The sequence below is a fragment of the Danio rerio genome, chromosome 20 (genome assembly GCF_049306965.1).
Source record: "Danio rerio strain Tuebingen ecotype United States chromosome 20, GRCz12tu, whole genome shotgun sequence".
NCBI lineage: Eukaryota > Metazoa > Chordata > Actinopteri > Cypriniformes > Danionidae > Danio > Danio rerio.
In genome coordinates, this window is record NC_133195.1 from 49,496,135 (window position 1) to 49,514,339 (window position 18,205).

The following is an 18,205-nucleotide window of genomic DNA, read 5'->3' on the forward strand; positions in this document are numbered from 1 at the left end:
TTGCTAGAGTGGATACGTTTGCGGCCGGAAGTTAACGAGAATTATTTCTATTATTTATTACATTTCTCATTTGTTGTATTTTATTAACGTCTACCCCCACCCCAACCCTAAACCCAACCGTCACAGTAATGTAAAATCAGTTGTTGTACCGAGTATTAGTTATGTTATCTATTAAATTACCCAGTAAAATGTATTTTTAACGCCTACCCCCAACCCAACCCTAAACCCAACCATCACAGTACTGTAAAAATATTAATTATTGTTATACAGTGTCATAAAAAAATGCTGCTTTATTAATGTGCATATCGCACTTCCGGCCGGCCGCATATCCGATCTAGACTTTACCTGCTATACCCTCTTCGATTGGCTGATGACATCATCCTGTTCGCCTACAACATACTAATTGCTGAGTTGATGCTACAGGAACTCAACAAAGTTAATGTAAAAGTCAGCCTGCAAACAGGAACAAGTCCCAGATTAAGAAGAACAGCTGCTGCGCTACTTAAACCAATCATGCTAGAAGGCCAAACCATCGACTTTGTCGACAAATACATCTACCTGGGCCAACAAGTCACCAAAAAACGACAACGAGATTCAGAAACGATGCAGCACAGCATGGAATATCTTCAAGAGCATACAAGAAGTCCTCACAAAAGCTATAGATGTCAAAGCCCTCACCCAACTCTTCAACTTCACTGCTGTACCTGCACTTAACTATGGCTGTGAAATGTGGATGATGCGGAGAACAGAAAAGAAAAAGGTGCAGACAACAAACAGTGATAGAGCAGAGAATCCTGAACCTCAAACTTGAACACAAGATCCGAAGCGACCACATTTAACAGGAAACCATGTTCAAGGACACCTATGAAGATACCAAAGAGTGGAAGCTCAGGGGCCTCATGTACGAAGACTTGCGTGGAAATCATACTAAAACATTGCGTACGCACAAAGCTGTAAATGTGCGTACGCAGAAGATGTATGAAACACTGCGTACGCCGAATCTCACGCATATTCTTTTGTACATCTGAATGAACGTGAAACTGAGCGCAACATGCACAAGCGCAAAACCCCTCCCTGCCTCCTCCCCCGTATGAACATGCTAATGACTCTACTTTGGCAAAACCCAACGAAAAAGCAATGGCAAAAGCAAGCAAGAAGAGAAACTTTGAACAGAATGTGATTTGGAGGTGCTGCTTTCGGAGGTAGACCGGAGAAAAGCAAGTTTGCAAGTTTGTTCTCCGGAATAAACAACAAAAGAAAAAAATAGAGTGGGAGAGTTTAGCTGATGCGGTTAACACAGTTGGGTCTGAACATCGCACCGAGTGAATTAAAAAAGAAATAGTGTGGTTTATAGGTGTAAAATGTTGCAGTACTTTTAACAGTCTCAGTGGCGCAGCTCGTAAGACGCACATCAACATGTTTTGACACATTCGAGCATGAACTCGGTTCGAATCCAGCGTCTGATGAACTCTTTCTTCTTTTTCCCCCCGCTACATATCAGATTTTGCCTACTATTTATCACGAGAAAGACAAGTAGGAATCATTAAAAAGTTTGTGCATCACATTTTATTTGCACATTTATTGAATAGAAATGTTTCTGAGTCACGCATGCAAATTCATCTTCAGATAGTGTCTTTATAGCAATGTGCGTGCAGTAGATAGCTCAGATTACATTGGGAAAACAGGCGACCGCTGCAAATTGTGCTTTAATGTTTAGCTGGTCAACTGTATGGTATGGAAACCTTATATACCTGCTGAACCCGTCTCATACAGCTGCCATTGCAAGGCTCAGACACTTTGTAGAGAGGAATTTAACACAACTGCCTCTAGGAGTCGCCAATGGAAATAAAACAGACACGCACAAAAAATGTGCGTACGCCTGCCATAAAGCTGCGCACATTCCCACGTTCAGTTCATTGTTAGCAAATCCAAACGTGAGCGATTCTGAGCGTGAAACCTGGCGTACGCAAATTTTTTGTGCGTACGCAGCGTTGATACATGAGGCGCCAGATCAGTCAAACACGTGGCGCACCAAGACGATAAAATTTGGACAACTCATTCAAAAATCTAGGGGCCTTGCAGAATAGTGGACAGGTCACTATGTGATGCCGGTGGAGAAAAACATTTCCTGACTCGCTTCTTTAAAACAACCCAAAGTGTCTCAATAATATTTGGATCTGGTGACTGTGCAGGCCATGGGTGATGTTCAACTTTGTTTTTATCTTGATCAAAGCACTCTGGTCACCAGTATTGCTGTGTGTATTGGTGCATCATCATCCTGATACACAGCACTGCCTTCAAGATACAGTGTTCGAACCATTGGATGCACAAGGTCCTCCAGAATGGTTCGATAGTCCTTGGCAGTGATACGCCCATCCAGCACAAGTATAAATGATATTGCAGCCCAAACCATCACTGATCCCTCCCCATGCTTCACTTTGGGCCAACAACAATCTGGGTTGTGCACTTCTTTAGAGTCTTCTCCACACCGTAACTCTCCTGGATGTGTAAAAGACAGTGAAGTTGGACTCAGAGAACAATACAAGTTTCAAATTGTCCAAAGCTCAAAATGTTTGTTGCTGCCACCATTGAAACAGATGTTTGGTATTGGCACGAGCGACCAAAGGTGTGGCTGTAGCAGCAGTGTTGGTAGAAACAGAAGAGTTGAGGTCACCAGGCTGGAGAAATATAGCCATGAACCCTCCAACAGTAAATTAGCCAGTGTTTCAGTTTCATTGTCCAACTTCTGTAGATGAGTGAGTGTAGTGTGGAATAACTTCACTAGTTATTAGTTATTAGCTCTGACCTATAAAATAAATGAACAAATGTGGGATGAATTAGAGAGAAGACTGTGGGCCAGGCATTCTTTCCAACACCAGTGCCTGACCTCACAAATGCTCTTCTAGAACAATGGTCAACAATCCTATACCTTAGTTGAAGCTACTGGAAGCTGTGGGTGTAAAAAGAATTTGCAATGCATATTTTTAATATTTCCCATTTTAAAAACTGATTGGATAAAATAAAGAAGTTTATATTCTAGATCAGTCATATTGAATTAATGATGTAATAAATGTAGAACCATTACAAATTAAATAAATATAAAGCCTGTAGACTGCAGTGCATTAATAATAGATTTAATTCTTTAGATCCTGATCTTTCTCACTTTGAAAGTGAGTTTGTGAAGGAGGGAGATATTTTGTGTGCTTGTGAAAGTGAGCAAGTGCCCTGCAAAGTACTACAGGATTTTGTGACATGATGAAGAAAATATGCTTATTTCAAACGGTCCAATAGATATTTACAATCACTTGTTCCAACTGCAGTTGGGTTACTTAACAAGCTTTAAGTTGCATTTGCACTTTTTTATTTACAGTTGAAGTCAGAATTATTATACCCCCTTTTAATTTTTTTTCTTTTTTAAATATTTCCCAAATGATGTTTAACAGAGCAAGGAAATTTTCACAGTATTTCCGATTATATTTTTTCTTTATTGAGAAAGTCTTATTTGTTTTATTTCGGCTAGAATAAAAGCAGTTTTTAATTTTTTAAAAGCTATTTTAAGGTCAAAATTATTAGCCCCTTTAAGCTAAATTTCTTTTGATAGTCTACAGAACAAAACATCATCATACAATAACTTGCCTAATTACCCTAACCTGCCTAATTATCCTAATTAACCTAGTTAAGCCTTTAAATGTCACTTTAAGCTGTATAGAAGTGTCTTTAAAAATATCTAGTCAAATATTATTTACTGTCATCATGACAAAGATGAAATAAATCAGTTATAAGAATTCATTAAAACGATTATATTTAGAAATGTGTTGAAAAAAAATCTGCTCTCTGTTACACAGAAACTGGGGGGGGGGGGGGTAAACTAGGGGGGTAATAATTCTCACTTCAACTGTACTTGGTCATGATTGATTTTATCGTTTACTATTATTTCTGTTTGTTCGAGTGTTGACCTGTGTCAGCTATTGCTGTTAACCAAATTGCCCCTCAATGACAATAAAGACATTCCAATGCAAAATGATTTCAGTTTGAAGAGAACATGCTTCATTAAAATGTGTTTAAATGTGATATGTTCCTTTATATTGTATTTATTTATGGAAGTATATTATGTCACATGTCATACTCCTCTAGTAAGATGCTGCAGGTAGTACGACCGTGTAAATATTTGAATGAACGTTCTGAACTAAAATAAGGGAGTTCTCATGCTCAGGTAGAGAGCAATGAAGGAGAAGACACTAGGGAACAATGCACAAAGCTTAGGGAAGTGTCAATGAATGCACATGCATGGAGCTCTACATCTATATCATCAAATTTCAGGCATTTATTTCGGTCACACTTTATTTTGATGGTCCGTTTGTTCAATATAAGTTATGTTGCATCTGCATGCCAACTAACTCTCATTAGATTACAAGTAGACTGTTAGGTTGGGGTTAGTGTAGGTTGACATGTACTTGCAAAGTTTCTTATAGTCAGTTAAAAGTCTGATCAACAGATATTAAGCAGACAGTCTAGTAATATATCAAAAGAACTATCAAAAAAGAGAGTGTTACCTTTATATCACATATGATATTTTAAAAATTACATTTAATTTGTGCTTTTTTGAGTTTAGAATATTTATTTTAGAAAACACATACAGTACAAAAATTAAAATAATTCAACTGCAATATTTACTAATCAAAAAATTACACATCAGTAACCATTGCTACATTATGTTTAATTTTACAACAGCACAGTTCTTGAAGAATTTGTCTGAAATATTGCTTTGGACAGAATGACTCTGAAAGCATGTCTGAACCAGCTGTAAAAGAAGGCGTACACTATTGGATTACAGGTGGAATTATAATATCCAATCCAATAGAACAAGTCAAACAGCAGTGGAGGAACAGAGTAACCAATGAATGGATCAATAAGATTACAGAGGAAAAAAGGAACCCACAAAGTCAGAAACACTCCAATGATGATGGCTAAAGTCTTATTGGCTTTTCCCTCTTTCTTCAGTTCAGAATTCACACTCTGGATGGCCTGAACCTGCCGCTGAGCTTCATGTAAGATTTTAAGATACACACAGAGAATGACTAAAGCAGGAATATAAAAACAGATCAGTGAGTACACAATTGCTATGGTTTTACTCTGAAAAAGTGTACATCCTCCATCACATTTAATGTTCTCATAGTAAAAATCTTCAACACCGAGAATATTCAGCTCCATGAAGATCATGCCAAAGCCCAGAACAGCCGAAACAGTCCAGCAGATGATAATCATAACCAATGTGGCAAGCGACGTCATTTTACTGTGATATTGGAACGGGTGACATATGGCGTAATATCGGTCTAAAGAAATGATGCAGAGGTTTAGGATTGAAGCGGTGCACAATGTGACATCAAGACTGCTGTGGATCTTACAGAACAAATCTCCCAGATACCAGCAGGTCTCGATGGAGCGCAGCATGCTGGGAGGCATCACAACTCCTCCGACAAGCAGATCGGCCACAGCCAGAGACAAGATGAGGTAGTTAGTCGGTGTGTGAAGCTGCCTGAAATGAACGACTGTTATGATCACCAGCAGGTTTCCTATGATTGTGATTATTGAAGAGGCACTAAGAAGAATGTAGAACAATATTCGCGTTTCCAATGTATGAACAAACTTTTGGCAAGACCTGTTACTGAACTCATAACAGAGGAAGGGCTTTTCCAATATTTCAGATTGGTTGAAGTTTATCCGGATGTCCATTTACACCCTTTACTAGAGCGTTTCTGTTTAAAACAAAGCACAAAGTTAATCTGTATCATTAATTTCATGCATTTCTATCCTCCAAGTTCTGATATTTCTAATTATTACATGTAATTTAGAGCATATCCAACACAAACAACAGTAAGCTACTATCCATTCAATATAAATTGGCCAAATAGTACAATAAATCTGCACAGAAGACACAAACTCTATATGCTAATAATCCAAACAATACATTTTACACATACAACTATAATCATATATACCATGTTCTTACCTCACCTCTCCTAACACAAAATCAAGATTACTGCAAAGAGCACAGGGGGTATATTTATAGCCCCAGAGGTTCGAAACAGCCTCCCTTTTGTCAAATCCCATAACATCTGAGAAAACCTCATCAACAGTTTATCAAACACAGCCTCCAAAGGTCTAAACAAACCTGTCATGACTGTGTTTGTCCACCAGATGCCACTGTAGTTCGCCAGCAACCCCCAGCAGGTTTGAACTACATTTCCAGTCCTCCTCATAAGGTGGCATCTGAGAACGGACTGGTTCCAAAAGTCCTCCCCGAAAGAACATCATCAGTAGAAGGTCACTGTGAGAGCTCTTTGGGGCTAGCTCCAAAAACTCCTTAACGTAACGCTCAATTGAGCGGTTACATTGTTTAATGTGCACAATCACGTCATCTGCTGGATCCATTTGTGAGCTGATAATTCTGTCACGTTATGGTGATCAAGATCAAGATCGGGAACAACATACCAACAAGGACAACGACCAATTGACAAACAGAGGATGAATGATTGAATATATAGTCCAGGTAATCAACGGAGAACGGAGACAGCTGTGGTTGTAAATCAGTGTAGATGACAGACCGGGTGTGTGTGCGAAAGAATGTATGGAAGTGTAGTTCAAAAAGCCACTGTAGTTCGCTGGGGGTTGCTGGCGAACTACAGTGGCATCTGGTGGACAAACACAGTCATGACAGAAACCCACCACCCTTTCATGCAGTCTGCAAAACAATTTTATTATTTTATCAGTCATCTGCACATGAAACATCTCATTTACAGTTTTCCTTATTAACATTATGCATGGACAAAAATGGCCTTCATAGGCAAGAAACACAAGCACGGTCACGCAAACATACAGTATCTTAGGGTGCACATTAAATATCTTAGGGTGTATCTTAGGGTTTTACATTTGTGGTTCGATACATTTGATCGGAACTAGGGTTGTGCCGATAGACAATGCGGGGCGATCCATCTTGTGGGGGAAACCGGAGCACCCGGAGGAAACCTACGCGAACGCAGGGAAAAGATGCAAACTCCACACAGAAACGCCAACTGGCCCAGCCGAGGCTCAAACAAGCGACCTTTTGCTGTGAGGCAACAGCACTACCTACTGCGCCCCACTTCTAACTCCTTATTTGTCAAAATTTAGTTCAATAATTGTTTTATCTGGTGACGCAGTGGCGCAGTAGGTAGTGCTGTCGCCTCACAGCAAGAAGGTCACTGGTTCAAGCTTTGGCTGGTTCAGTTGGCGTTTCTATGTGGAGTTTGCATGTTCTCTTCGCATTCGCGTGGGTTTCCTCCGGGTGCTCCAGTTTCCCCCACAGTCCAAAGACATGCGGCTAGGGTGAACTGGGTAAGCTTAAATTGTCCGTAGTGTATGAGTGTGAATGAGTGTGTGTGGATGATTCCCAGAGATGGGTTGCAGCAGGAAGGGCATCCGCTACATAAAACATGTGCTAGATGAGTTGGCGGTTCATTCCACTTTGGCAACCCCAGATTAATAAAGGGACTAAGCTGAAAAATGAATGAATGAATTGTTTTATCTGAATGTAAGTTGCATTGATTAAAGTAAACTATTGATTGTAATTTTTGTTGTGTGATTTACTCAGTTAATATTTGTGGTCAGCCACATGTGGGCAATGTAAGGGCGTAACAGAACTCAGCCTTAATAATCTTGAATGCAAGGCCCATATCTGAGCCGCATAAAAATGTATTACTTGGCTCAAGTTTGGTGGAGTTGTGGCACTACTTTGGTTCAGTTCTGGCTAAAAAGAATGTGGGCCAGTAAACACTAACTGATCTGGGCTGTTGATTTGGGCCAGATCAGGGCCAAAGGAAATTTGCTGATCGGGGTGATGTGCGTATCCGCAGCTGTATCTAGACGTTACCCTTCAGACTGTACAGGTTTTCATTTAGTAACATATGTAACAGACTTCCGGACGGTTGCTATGCATAATATAAGAAATCTACAGAAGAAAATTCATCGATGACAGTTTCATGAAGATTATCTTGGATTTTATTTCAAAATCATCTCTTTTTAAATTAATTTAAAAATTTTGTGGTTCACTTCAGCCAGAGTTTACCAAGCCGAAATGAGAAACAAGGTAAATGATTTATGGAAACACAATCTTCATAATAACTAAGATAACATGTTTTTTTAAAAGAAAGAACAGTGTATACTTCATATACAAGCAAGGATGAAAAATATACACCCGGTAGTACCATACAGTATTTTGAATGTCAATATTAGTTTTGTATTAGAATAAATTTTTAGTGTGACATAAAAAGATTTTAAAAAGTCATTCGGAAATATGTGTAACAGCATTTTTGTTTATTAGTGATTCATAAGTGTCCTTGAGAGGGGAAAAGATCAACACTTGTGGACTCACAAGTGCCCTGAATGACAGCACTCATATGCACTAAGATCACGTAGGCCAGACTTACAAGCGTTTAAAATAACAGATTTGCACTTCTTTTAGTGAAAAGGGTCTGTTAAGAAGTACAAAACTGTATTTAAACATGACCATCTTTATTATTACATCAATATTGTTCTTGAAGAATTAGTCTGAAATACTCTTTTGGACAGAATGACTCTGAAAGCATGTCTGAACCAGCTGTAAAAGAAGGCGTACACTATTGGATTACAGGTGGAATTATAATATCCAACCCACAGGAACAAGTCAAAGACTAGTGAAGGAACAGAGTAGCCGATTAATGGATCAATGAGATTACAGAGGAAAAAGGGAATCCAGAATGTCAGAAAGACTCCCATGATGATGGCTAAAGTCTTAGTGGCTTTTCCCTCCTTCTTCAGTTCAGAATTCACACTCTGGATGGCCTGAACCTGCCGCTGAGCTTCATGTAAGATTTTAAGATACACACCGAGCATGACAAATGCAGGAATATAAAAACAGATCAGTGAGAACACAGTACCTCCGGTTTTACTCTGAAACACAAAGCAGCCACCATCACATCTGATGTTCTCATAGTAAAAATCTTCAACACCGAGAATATTCAGCTCCATGAAGATCATGCCAAAGCCCAGAACAGCCGAAACAGTCCAGCAGATGATAATCATAATCAATGTGGCAAGCGACGTCATTTTACTGTGATATTGGAACGGGTGACATATGGCGTAATATCTGTCTAAAGAAATGATGCAGAGGTTTAGAATTGAAGCGGTGCACAATGTGACATCAAGACTGCTGTGGATCTTACAGAACAAATCTCCCAGATACCAGCAGGTCTCGATGGAGCGCAGCATGCTGGGAGGCATCACAACTCCTCCGACAAGCAGATCGGCCACAGCCAGAGACAAGATGAGGTAGTTAGTCGGCGTGTGAAGCTGCCTGAAATGAACGACCGTTATGATCACCAGCAGGTTTCCTATGATTGTGATTATTGAAGAGATGCTGAAAAGCATATATAGCAATATACGAGTATCCAAAGGATAAACAAACTTCTGACAAGACCTGTTACTAAACTCATAACAGAGAAGAGGCTTTTCCCAGGACTCAGTTTGGCTGATGTTGATATGGTCATCCATTTATTTTGATTCCACCTTCTGCAATGAACAAAAAGGTTAACTGTCAACACTTACAAACTGCTCCTACATTATTTTCCTAATAGATATTATTTCACACAAGTGAACAAAAATCCAAACAAATAAACAGAGAACATATAATCCATTTTATAATAATCAGCATGACTTTACCCTCCAGGCAACAGCACTCTGTGTATTAGAGAGCCCCGATTTATAGGAAAGCAACTCCCAGCAGCACCTCCCTTTTGAGTCCTGTCACCAATTGTGGGGCTGTTTATCCAAGATGGACGTAAGCTGTTCAACGTGAACAAAATACATGGCATCTAACTTGAAAATCATTCAAAACTAATTTTTAATAAAGAATTGCAACTACTTAGAAATTAACAAAAAGCATGTTGAACTGGTAAACTTGATTATTTTTCAAGTTATTTATTATCACTGCAACATATGATTTGATTGTATCCTATGGTATTTTAATTCATGTTTAATTTTATAAATGTTTTGAAAAGTGCTATTCATTACTTCTACCACCAGATGGCCACAGTGTGAATGCAATACTGTACACAGGTTTGTTTAAAGTTGCCATGAAAAAAAAAAGTAGGATTGTCCTTTTTTCCCCGAAGTGTGACATACACTCACCGTCCACTTTATTAGGTACACCTTACTACTACTGTGTTGGACCCCCTTTTGCATTCAGAAATGTCTTAATCATTTGTGGCATAGATTCAACAACAAATAATCTGCCAATGGGGTAAGCAAAATAATCTTATCACAAATCGAAAATCAAGATTATTTTGCTTACCCCATTGGCAGATTATTTAGCTTGATTTGAGGAAAAACTCACTTCATTTTGGCATATTCTTTCTTAAAACAAGACAATATGTTTTGCTTGTCTAGAAAATGCTTCTTGATTTAAGAATTTGTAGATATTTGGACTAGAAACAAGACGAAAAATTTAGGTAAGAAAATCATTTTTTGCAGTGAAGATACTGGAAATATTCCTCAGATATTTTGCTCTATATTGACATGATAGCATCACGCCGTCGCTGAAGATTTGTCGGCTGCACATCCATGATGCGAATCTCCCGTTCCACCACATCCTAAAGGGGCTCTATTGGATTGAGGGCTGGCGACTGTGGAGGCCATTTGAGTACTGCGAATTCGTTGTCATGTTCGAGAAACCAGTCTGAGATGATTCGTGCTTTATGATGTGGGGTTATAAACTAATTTCGAGAGGATCACGTGCTTATGATCAACACAGCTGACACCTCGTTAGCTCCGTAATCAGCCCTATTAGATGATTACGGAAACATTATAAATAACCAGAGTTTTTTACTCCAGTTATCTTCGTCTTGAAGTTTCCACCCCTACTTCTCACCCTATTTTCCGATAGGGCAACACGGTGGCCCAGTGGCTAGCACTGTTGCTTCACAGCAAGAACACCGCTGATCCAACCTTCTATCAGGCCGGTTGGCGTTTCTGTGCAGAGTTTCCATGTTCTCCCCGTGTTTGCATGGGTTTCCCCCGGGTTCCCTGGTTTCCTACCACCGTCCAAAAACATACACCATAGCCAATCGACTAAACCAAATTATCAACAAAGACAACCTTAGTTTACACTTCTCACATGGCGACAAGCAGACCTGAGCTCGAACTCCCCTCTCGCCCTTCTAATGGGAGGGAGACCCGAGCTCGAGGATATTATGAGCTCAAGGCTCTCTCCAGAGACAGCATGCCAATTACGCTTTATTAATTATCAGCTGAGTGTGAACTCTTAGGGTGCTTTCACACCTGCCTTACGTAGTTCGATTGAATCGCATTAGAGTTCGTTTCCCCTTTTGGTGCAGTTCGTTTGGGCAGGTGTAAATGCAGCAATCGTACTCAAGTGCGCACCAAAAGCGGACCAAATAAGCGTACCGAGACCTGCTTGAAGACGTACTAAAACAGGTCCAACCGCAAAAAGTACCGCTTGTTTTGGACTAATTCAGCTGCCGTAGGCAGATGCGCTGTGCATTATGGGATATGGAGGAAAAATATTTGTTGACAGCGCTTTACCAACAGAGAGAGAGAGAGAGAGGGGAAAACACTACGTTGGTAATATTTCCGCAAGATGACCATGTTGCAGTTTAGCTAAATGAATTCACGGCTCCTCCTGAAGTGACGAGGGATGCATTAAACACTGTTTTTTCAGCCGCGGCCGCGCTTCATTTTCTTAATGTATAGTTTGTCTAAAGCAGAGATACAATTAGCCAGCGCAGTCGTCCCTCCAGAGTAAAAGGTTTTGTTTACCTGCGGGAGTTCACTGGCATTTTCCCGCACGTGAATTCTGACCAATCAATAAGCAGTTTGGGAAATATGTTCAACAACATCTGGCCAATGAGAGATGTGGATTTTGTCAGATGACTGCATTTTGGTTCGTTTCAACCGGTTCGGACCAAAGCTAGCAGAGTGGTGTGAAAACGACCCAAAGACGGCAGAAGATGCAACAACGAATCATTTATTGCGCTTGGTCCGGACCAAATTAAGCAAACTACAGATGTGAAAGCACCCTTAAAATGGTGCGTTATCCTGCTGGAAGTAGCCATCAGAAGATGAGTAGACTGTGGTCATAAAGGGATGGACATCGTCAGTAACAATACTCAAGTAGGCTGTGGTGTTGACACGATGCTCAATTGGTACTAATAGGCCCAAAGTGTGCAAAGAAAATGTCCCCCACATCATTACACCATGACAGCAGCCTGAACCATTGATACAAGGCAGGATGGATCCATGTCATATTCTTACCCTACCGTCTGAATGTTGCAGCAGAAATCAAGACTCATCAGCCCAGGCAATGTTTTCCCAATTTTCCATTGTGCAGATTGGTGAGCCTGTGCCAATTGTAGACTCGGTTTCCTGTTCTTAGCTGACAGGAGTGGCACCCTGTGTGGTGTTCTGCTGCTGTAGCCTATTTTCATCAGGGATCGCCACAGCGGAATGAACCGCCAACTTATCCAGCATATGTTTTATGCATCAGATACCCTTTCAGCTGCAACCCAAAACTGGGAAACATTCATACACACTAATTCACACACATACACTATGGCCAGTTTAGTTTATTCAATTCACCTATAGCACATGTCTTTGCACTGTAGGTGAAACCGAAGCACCCGGAGGAAACCCACGCCAGCACAGGGAGAACATGCAAACTCCACACAGAAATGCCAATTAGTCCAGCCGGGACCAACCAGCGACCTTCTTGCTGTTAGGTGACAGTACTAACCACTGAGCCACCGTGCCGCCCTATATTTATAATATAGGGAAAAATGATTTGTCAATGTATATTTAATCCCTATATGAGGAGAATAGCGTTGTAGCACTGAAACATTTATTTTATGAGGGAAATCAACTGTGGACAAACCTAAATTATGTTCATTCGATAATTGTACATGTGATTTATTGGGTATTGCAAAATTTGAAGCACTTGATAAAATTGACCTTAATCTATATGCATTTGTTGATATGGATGGATGTCAAAATTTAATAAAGTCTACTGACTCACATTCATCATCATAAATATTGACAAAAAATTCAGATTTTGTATTTCATTCATTCATTTTCCTTCGGCTTAGTCTTTATTTCAGAGGTCATCACAATGGAATGAACTGCCAACTATTCCAGCATGTGTTTTACACAGCGGATGGCCTTCTGGTCGCAAACCAGTACTGGAAAACACCCATACTTTCTCATTCACACACACATTCATACACTACGGCCAATATAGTTTATTCAATTCAACTATAGCATATGTCTTTGATTGTGGAGGAAACCGGAGCACCCGGAGGAAATGCACGTGAACACATAGAAAACATGCAATCTCCACACAGAAATGCCAACTGATCCAGCAGGTACTCAAACCAACAACCTTCCTGCTGTGAGGCGATTGTGTTAACCACTGAGCCACCATGCCGCCCAAACTTAAATTATGTTTGTTCAATGTTATGAATATACATGTGATTTATTAGGTATGGAACTTAATCTATGCATGTATTGAAATGGATGGATCTCAAAAATTAATAAAGTGTTCTGACAGACATTCATTCATGTTCATCATAAATACTGTAAAAAACACATGTTTAGTATTTAACCTCCACAATTTTTATGTAGTGGCTATACAAGAAAGCGAATAGAAGTCTTTTTATCAGTTATGAGAAAAGAGCGTTGCTTTTGATACAGGAAACCAAATTTTTTATGAAGATCCTTACAATTTGTTATGAATATACAACCTGTTTATCTATCTATCAAATTGTATGTGGGCAGAATCAACAAATGGTAATAATAAATGTTTAAAAAGCACTGTAATACTTTCGAAAATCAAGACCTCTATATATATATATATATATATATATATATATATATATATATATATATTTATATATATATATATATATATATATATATATATATATATATATATATATATATATATATATATATATATATATATATACAGTTGAAGTCAGAATTATTTGCCCCCCTTTAAATTTTTTTTTATTTTATTTCCCAAATGATGCTTAACAAAGCAAGGAAATTTTCACAGTATGTCTAATAATATTTTTTGTTCTGGAGAAAGTCTTATTTGTTTTATTTTGGCAAGAATAAAACCAGATTTAATTTTTTAAACACCATTTTAAAATTAAAATTATTAGCCCTTTCAAGCTACATTTTTTTCCAATAGTCTACAAAACAAACCATCATAATACAATAACTTGCCTAATTACTCTAACCTGCCTAGTTAACTTAATTAACATATTTAAACCTTTAAATGTCAATTTAAGCTGTATGCAAGTGTCTTGAAAAAAATATCTAGTAAAATATTATTTACTGTCATCATAGCAAAGATAAAATAAATCAGTTATTAGAGATGAGTTATTAAAACTATTATGTTTAGAAATGTGTTGACAAAATCTGCTCTCCATTAAACAGAAATTGGGGAACAAATAAACAGGGAGGCTAATAATTCTGACTTTAATGTAAATATATATATATATATATATATATATATATATATATATATATATATATATATATATATATATATATATATATATATACATATATATATATACATACATACATACACATATACACACATATACACACACATATATATATATATATAAATCCATGCCTAATATCTGATGGCCAGAAAGTGATTGATTTTAAATAAATAGGTAAATTATTAGTGTCTGGGAGGCAGCAAGTCCTGAGACTGTTTTGTACACCATGATCTTATATAAAATTTACTACTAATGTGTGATATGTAGAATATTTTCTCAACTCAAATGAGTAGCAGCTTAGACCCGGAAACAGTATTTCATACGTCACGACTTAACAAGCGGATAAAAAAATGCATTTAATTAGTGCTTCAGTGTTAAATTGCACATTTAAAATGCCTAAAGTGGACACAAATAAAGTGAATGCAAAACATTATATTTCTGTTTATTTACATGCATCACTATTTACACGAAACTGTTCTCCCTACTCATGTCGACCCATCAAGTCAAGCTGTGAAGAATTCACAACAAATATTTTGGCCAGAAGAATAATTCTTAGAGCTTTTCTAAACCACCTATAAAAGAATGCGTAAACAAAAGGGTTGCACAGAGAATTAAAATACCCAATCCACAAAAGCACATCAAAAACAGCCGGTGATATTGTGTAATCGATGAACGGATCCACTAAATTGCAGAAGAAAAAAGGTGAGATGCTGATAAAGAACACCCCCATGATGATAGCCAGCGTTTTGGTGGCCTTCCCCTCACTTTTGTTCACAGATAAGCTGTTTTTCTTGCTTACACTTTGTATAGATTTGGACTGTCTTCGTGCAACAAGTAGAATTTTTAGATATATGCTGACAGCGATTACTGCAGGAAGGCCGAAAGCAAGGAATGAAGACGTAATACTTGCTGCAGGGGTTTGAAATATAATGCAAGCTCCATTACAAGCGACATTATCAAAATAAAAGTCTTCCGATCCCATAATATTGAGTTGTAGAAATACCATCGCAAATCCAACAAAGGCCGCCAGACCCCAGCTTAGAGAAATCATCGTGAAGGAAACCGGCGGTGTGATTTTACTTCGATATTGGAGAGGGTGACATACAGCATAATAGCGATCGATAGAAATAAAGGATATGTGCAAAAGAGATGCGATGCATAGCATAATATCAACGCTGCTGTGTATCTTACAGAACAAATCACCCAGATACCAGCAGGTCTGGATGGAGCGCAGCATGCTGGGAGGCATCACAACTCCTCCGATTAGCAGATCGGCCACAGCCAGAGACAAGATGAGGTAGTTAGTCGGTGTGTGAAGCTGCTTGAAATGAAGGATGGCTATGATGACCAGCAGGTTTCCGCATACTGTGGTGAGCGCTATGGCACTGAAGAACAAGTAGAGCATAAGTTGGATCTCAGATGGGTAGATATATCTCACACAGGAGTTGTTGATCGACTCAAAGCAGAGAACAAGCCCAAATTGAGTCGCTGTTGAATTGCTTAGGTCCATCTCTGGCTGGACATTGTCTGTTAGAAAACCAACAAACGTAGATCTTGAAGTCATACAACATACATTGAAAACATTGACATAAGATCAACAAATGGTTATTTATTATATATTATAATAAATGTTTTGTTTAATATAAGTTGAAGTTTGCATCTATATGTACTGTAAACTAACTCATTACTAGTCAATCGAATTAGTTAGCTAGTTGACTTATAGTCTATAGAATGTTTAAAGCTGACCATCAAAATCAAGTGTAACCAGACAATCTACTAATACTTTATATGAATAATTCACCCAAATATAAAAACATTCCTCTTCATTTATGATGAATTAACATACATCTCTTTCAATTGTTAAACACAAAACAAGATATCCTGAAGAACATTTAAAAAAAAAAAAAACATAGTGGGGACAAAACATACTATAAATGTCAACGGCTGATTTTGTTTTTCCAAAATCCTTTAGGATATCTTTCTTTGTGTTCAACAGAAGAAGAAAAGAAAAACTCAAACAGGTTTGAAACAAGTGGAGGATGAGTAAATGATGATGGAGTTTTCATTTTTGGGTGAACTATCCCTTTAATGACAATTATTTAAAATAAATTATCTAAAGGGAAGCAACAAAATAAACAGGTACCATTACATTAGATTTCATAGCCATAACCACACAATAATACTATCAGCTTTGCAGCATGAATGTAAATCATACCATTAGACATTGGTAGCATAGATCTTTCCACTGCATATAAGAGTGAATGTCCAGAAAGCTTATATTTATATCTCTTTCCCCCCTCCTGTATTGCATCACTACTGTCACCACATCCATCATTTGTCAGCTTTTCCCAGAAGATCTTTTCTCTATACGGATAGTGCATTTACATTTACATTTAGCAGACGCTTTTATCCAAAGCAACTTACAACTGAGGACAAGGAAGCAATTTACACAACTATAAGAACAAAAATGAGTAAGTGCTGTAGGCAAGTTTCAGATATGTAAAGTGTAAGAAGAGAAACATTAGTAATTTTTTTTTTTGTAGTACAGTTAGCGGTGGAGCCAGAGAGGCAATTGCAGATTAGGAAGGAAAGTGGAGACTAAATAGTTGAGTTTTTAGTTGTTTCCTGAAGACAGCGAGTGACTCTGCCGTTCTGATGCAGTTAGGGAGTTCATTCCACCAACTGGGCAGATTGAATGCAAAAGTTCAGGAAAGTGATTTGTGATCTGCAGAAGTGAGAGCAGATAAGAAGGGGCGCAGCCAGAAATCGCTTTGTAAGCAAACATCAGAGCTTTGAATTTGACGCGAGCAGCAACTGGCAGCCAGTGCAAATGGATGAGTAGCGGAGTGACATGTGCTCTTTTAGGTTCATTAAAGACCACTCATGCTGCTGCGTTCTGGAGCAGCTGAAGAGGTTTGATAGAATTGCAAGTGAATTGCAAGGATCAATGAATGCCGGCTGTTAAGCTCTTATTTTACTTCCTATTTGTTCATTTTGTCTTTCAGGAGTATACTAAATCAGTAATGCAACACATATTCATTATTTTTCTATTCTTTTGTCAAATTGATTTGTACATTTTATGGAACTTTGCCCATTTGCCCAGACCAAGGCTTTGAATTGAAATAAGAAAGCCTATTATGAAAAATAAATCACATTTGAAGAAAAATGAAAGACTTATTTTAATAGTCATAATCCATTTAAGTATGTTTCATGTGAAAACAATAACATTTCCTGCAATTTACAAACACATTGTGAGCAAGATAAATGAATTGTATTCATAAAAACAAACTTTAAAAGTAATTTATCAAAAACCAATAAGATGGCATCATTGTCAAATTCTTAAAAATATTATTTGTTAAGTTTTGATAGTTTTTTAAAGTTCTCGTTTTTAAAAACCACGTTTAAGTGTATACATGGTCTTGCCCCTAAAGTAGTCTGTGAGTTGATGCATAAATTCCACAGTGATGGGGCGAAGACTAGAGGGGCAGTGGGAATTGTAGAATCCGCAGATGCAGAACCGCTGTGGGTCAGTCATCCTTTTCAGTAAAAGGTTCACATTAATGGAATGCCATGCCTGTTCATTAATGTTACAATCAGAACTCAGG

At 38.1% G+C, this 18,205-nt stretch overlaps 3 protein-coding genes across 5 annotated transcripts in view; all 3 read right to left on the reverse strand.

Moving 5' to 3' along the window:
* Positions 1–4,722: 4,722 nt before the first annotated feature.
* Positions 4,723–5,734, reverse strand: taar10c (trace amine-associated receptor 10c). Its single transcript, NM_001082900.1, has one exon. The coding sequence runs from the start codon at positions 5,731–5,733 to the stop codon at positions 4,723–4,725; it is 1,011 nt and encodes a 336-aa protein (NP_001076369.1). The 5' UTR covers position 5,734.
* Positions 5,735–7,496: 1,762 nt separating this feature from the next.
* Positions 7,497–18,205, reverse strand: part of taar10a (trace amine-associated receptor 10a) — a 92,681-nt gene continuing 81,972 nt past the window's right edge. For 2 of the 3 annotated variants that reach the window (XM_073933245.1, XM_073933244.1), the window contains 2 exons: positions 9,736–9,858; positions 7,497–9,585 (listed from right to left, as the gene is read on the reverse strand). In XM_073933245.1, the coding sequence (XP_073789346.1) occupies positions 8,557–9,567 (1,011 nt within the window). In that variant the 5' untranslated portion in view covers positions 9,568–9,585; positions 9,736–9,858 and the 3' untranslated portion in view covers positions 7,497–8,556. Of the gene's footprint in view, positions 9,586–9,735; positions 9,859–18,205 lie in introns of those variants that run through there. The other variant, NM_001082898.1, reaches the window with a different exon arrangement.
* taar10 (trace amine-associated receptor 10) lies at positions 15,027–16,849 on the reverse strand. The gene is made up of 2 exons (NM_001431135.1): positions 16,816–16,849; positions 15,027–16,127 (listed from the first exon to the last, which is right to left on the reverse strand). Exon 2 carries the CDS (start codon positions 16,108–16,110, stop codon positions 15,082–15,084), a length of 1,029 nt encoding a protein of 342 aa, NP_001418064.1. The 5' UTR covers positions 16,111–16,127; positions 16,816–16,849; the 3' UTR covers positions 15,027–15,081.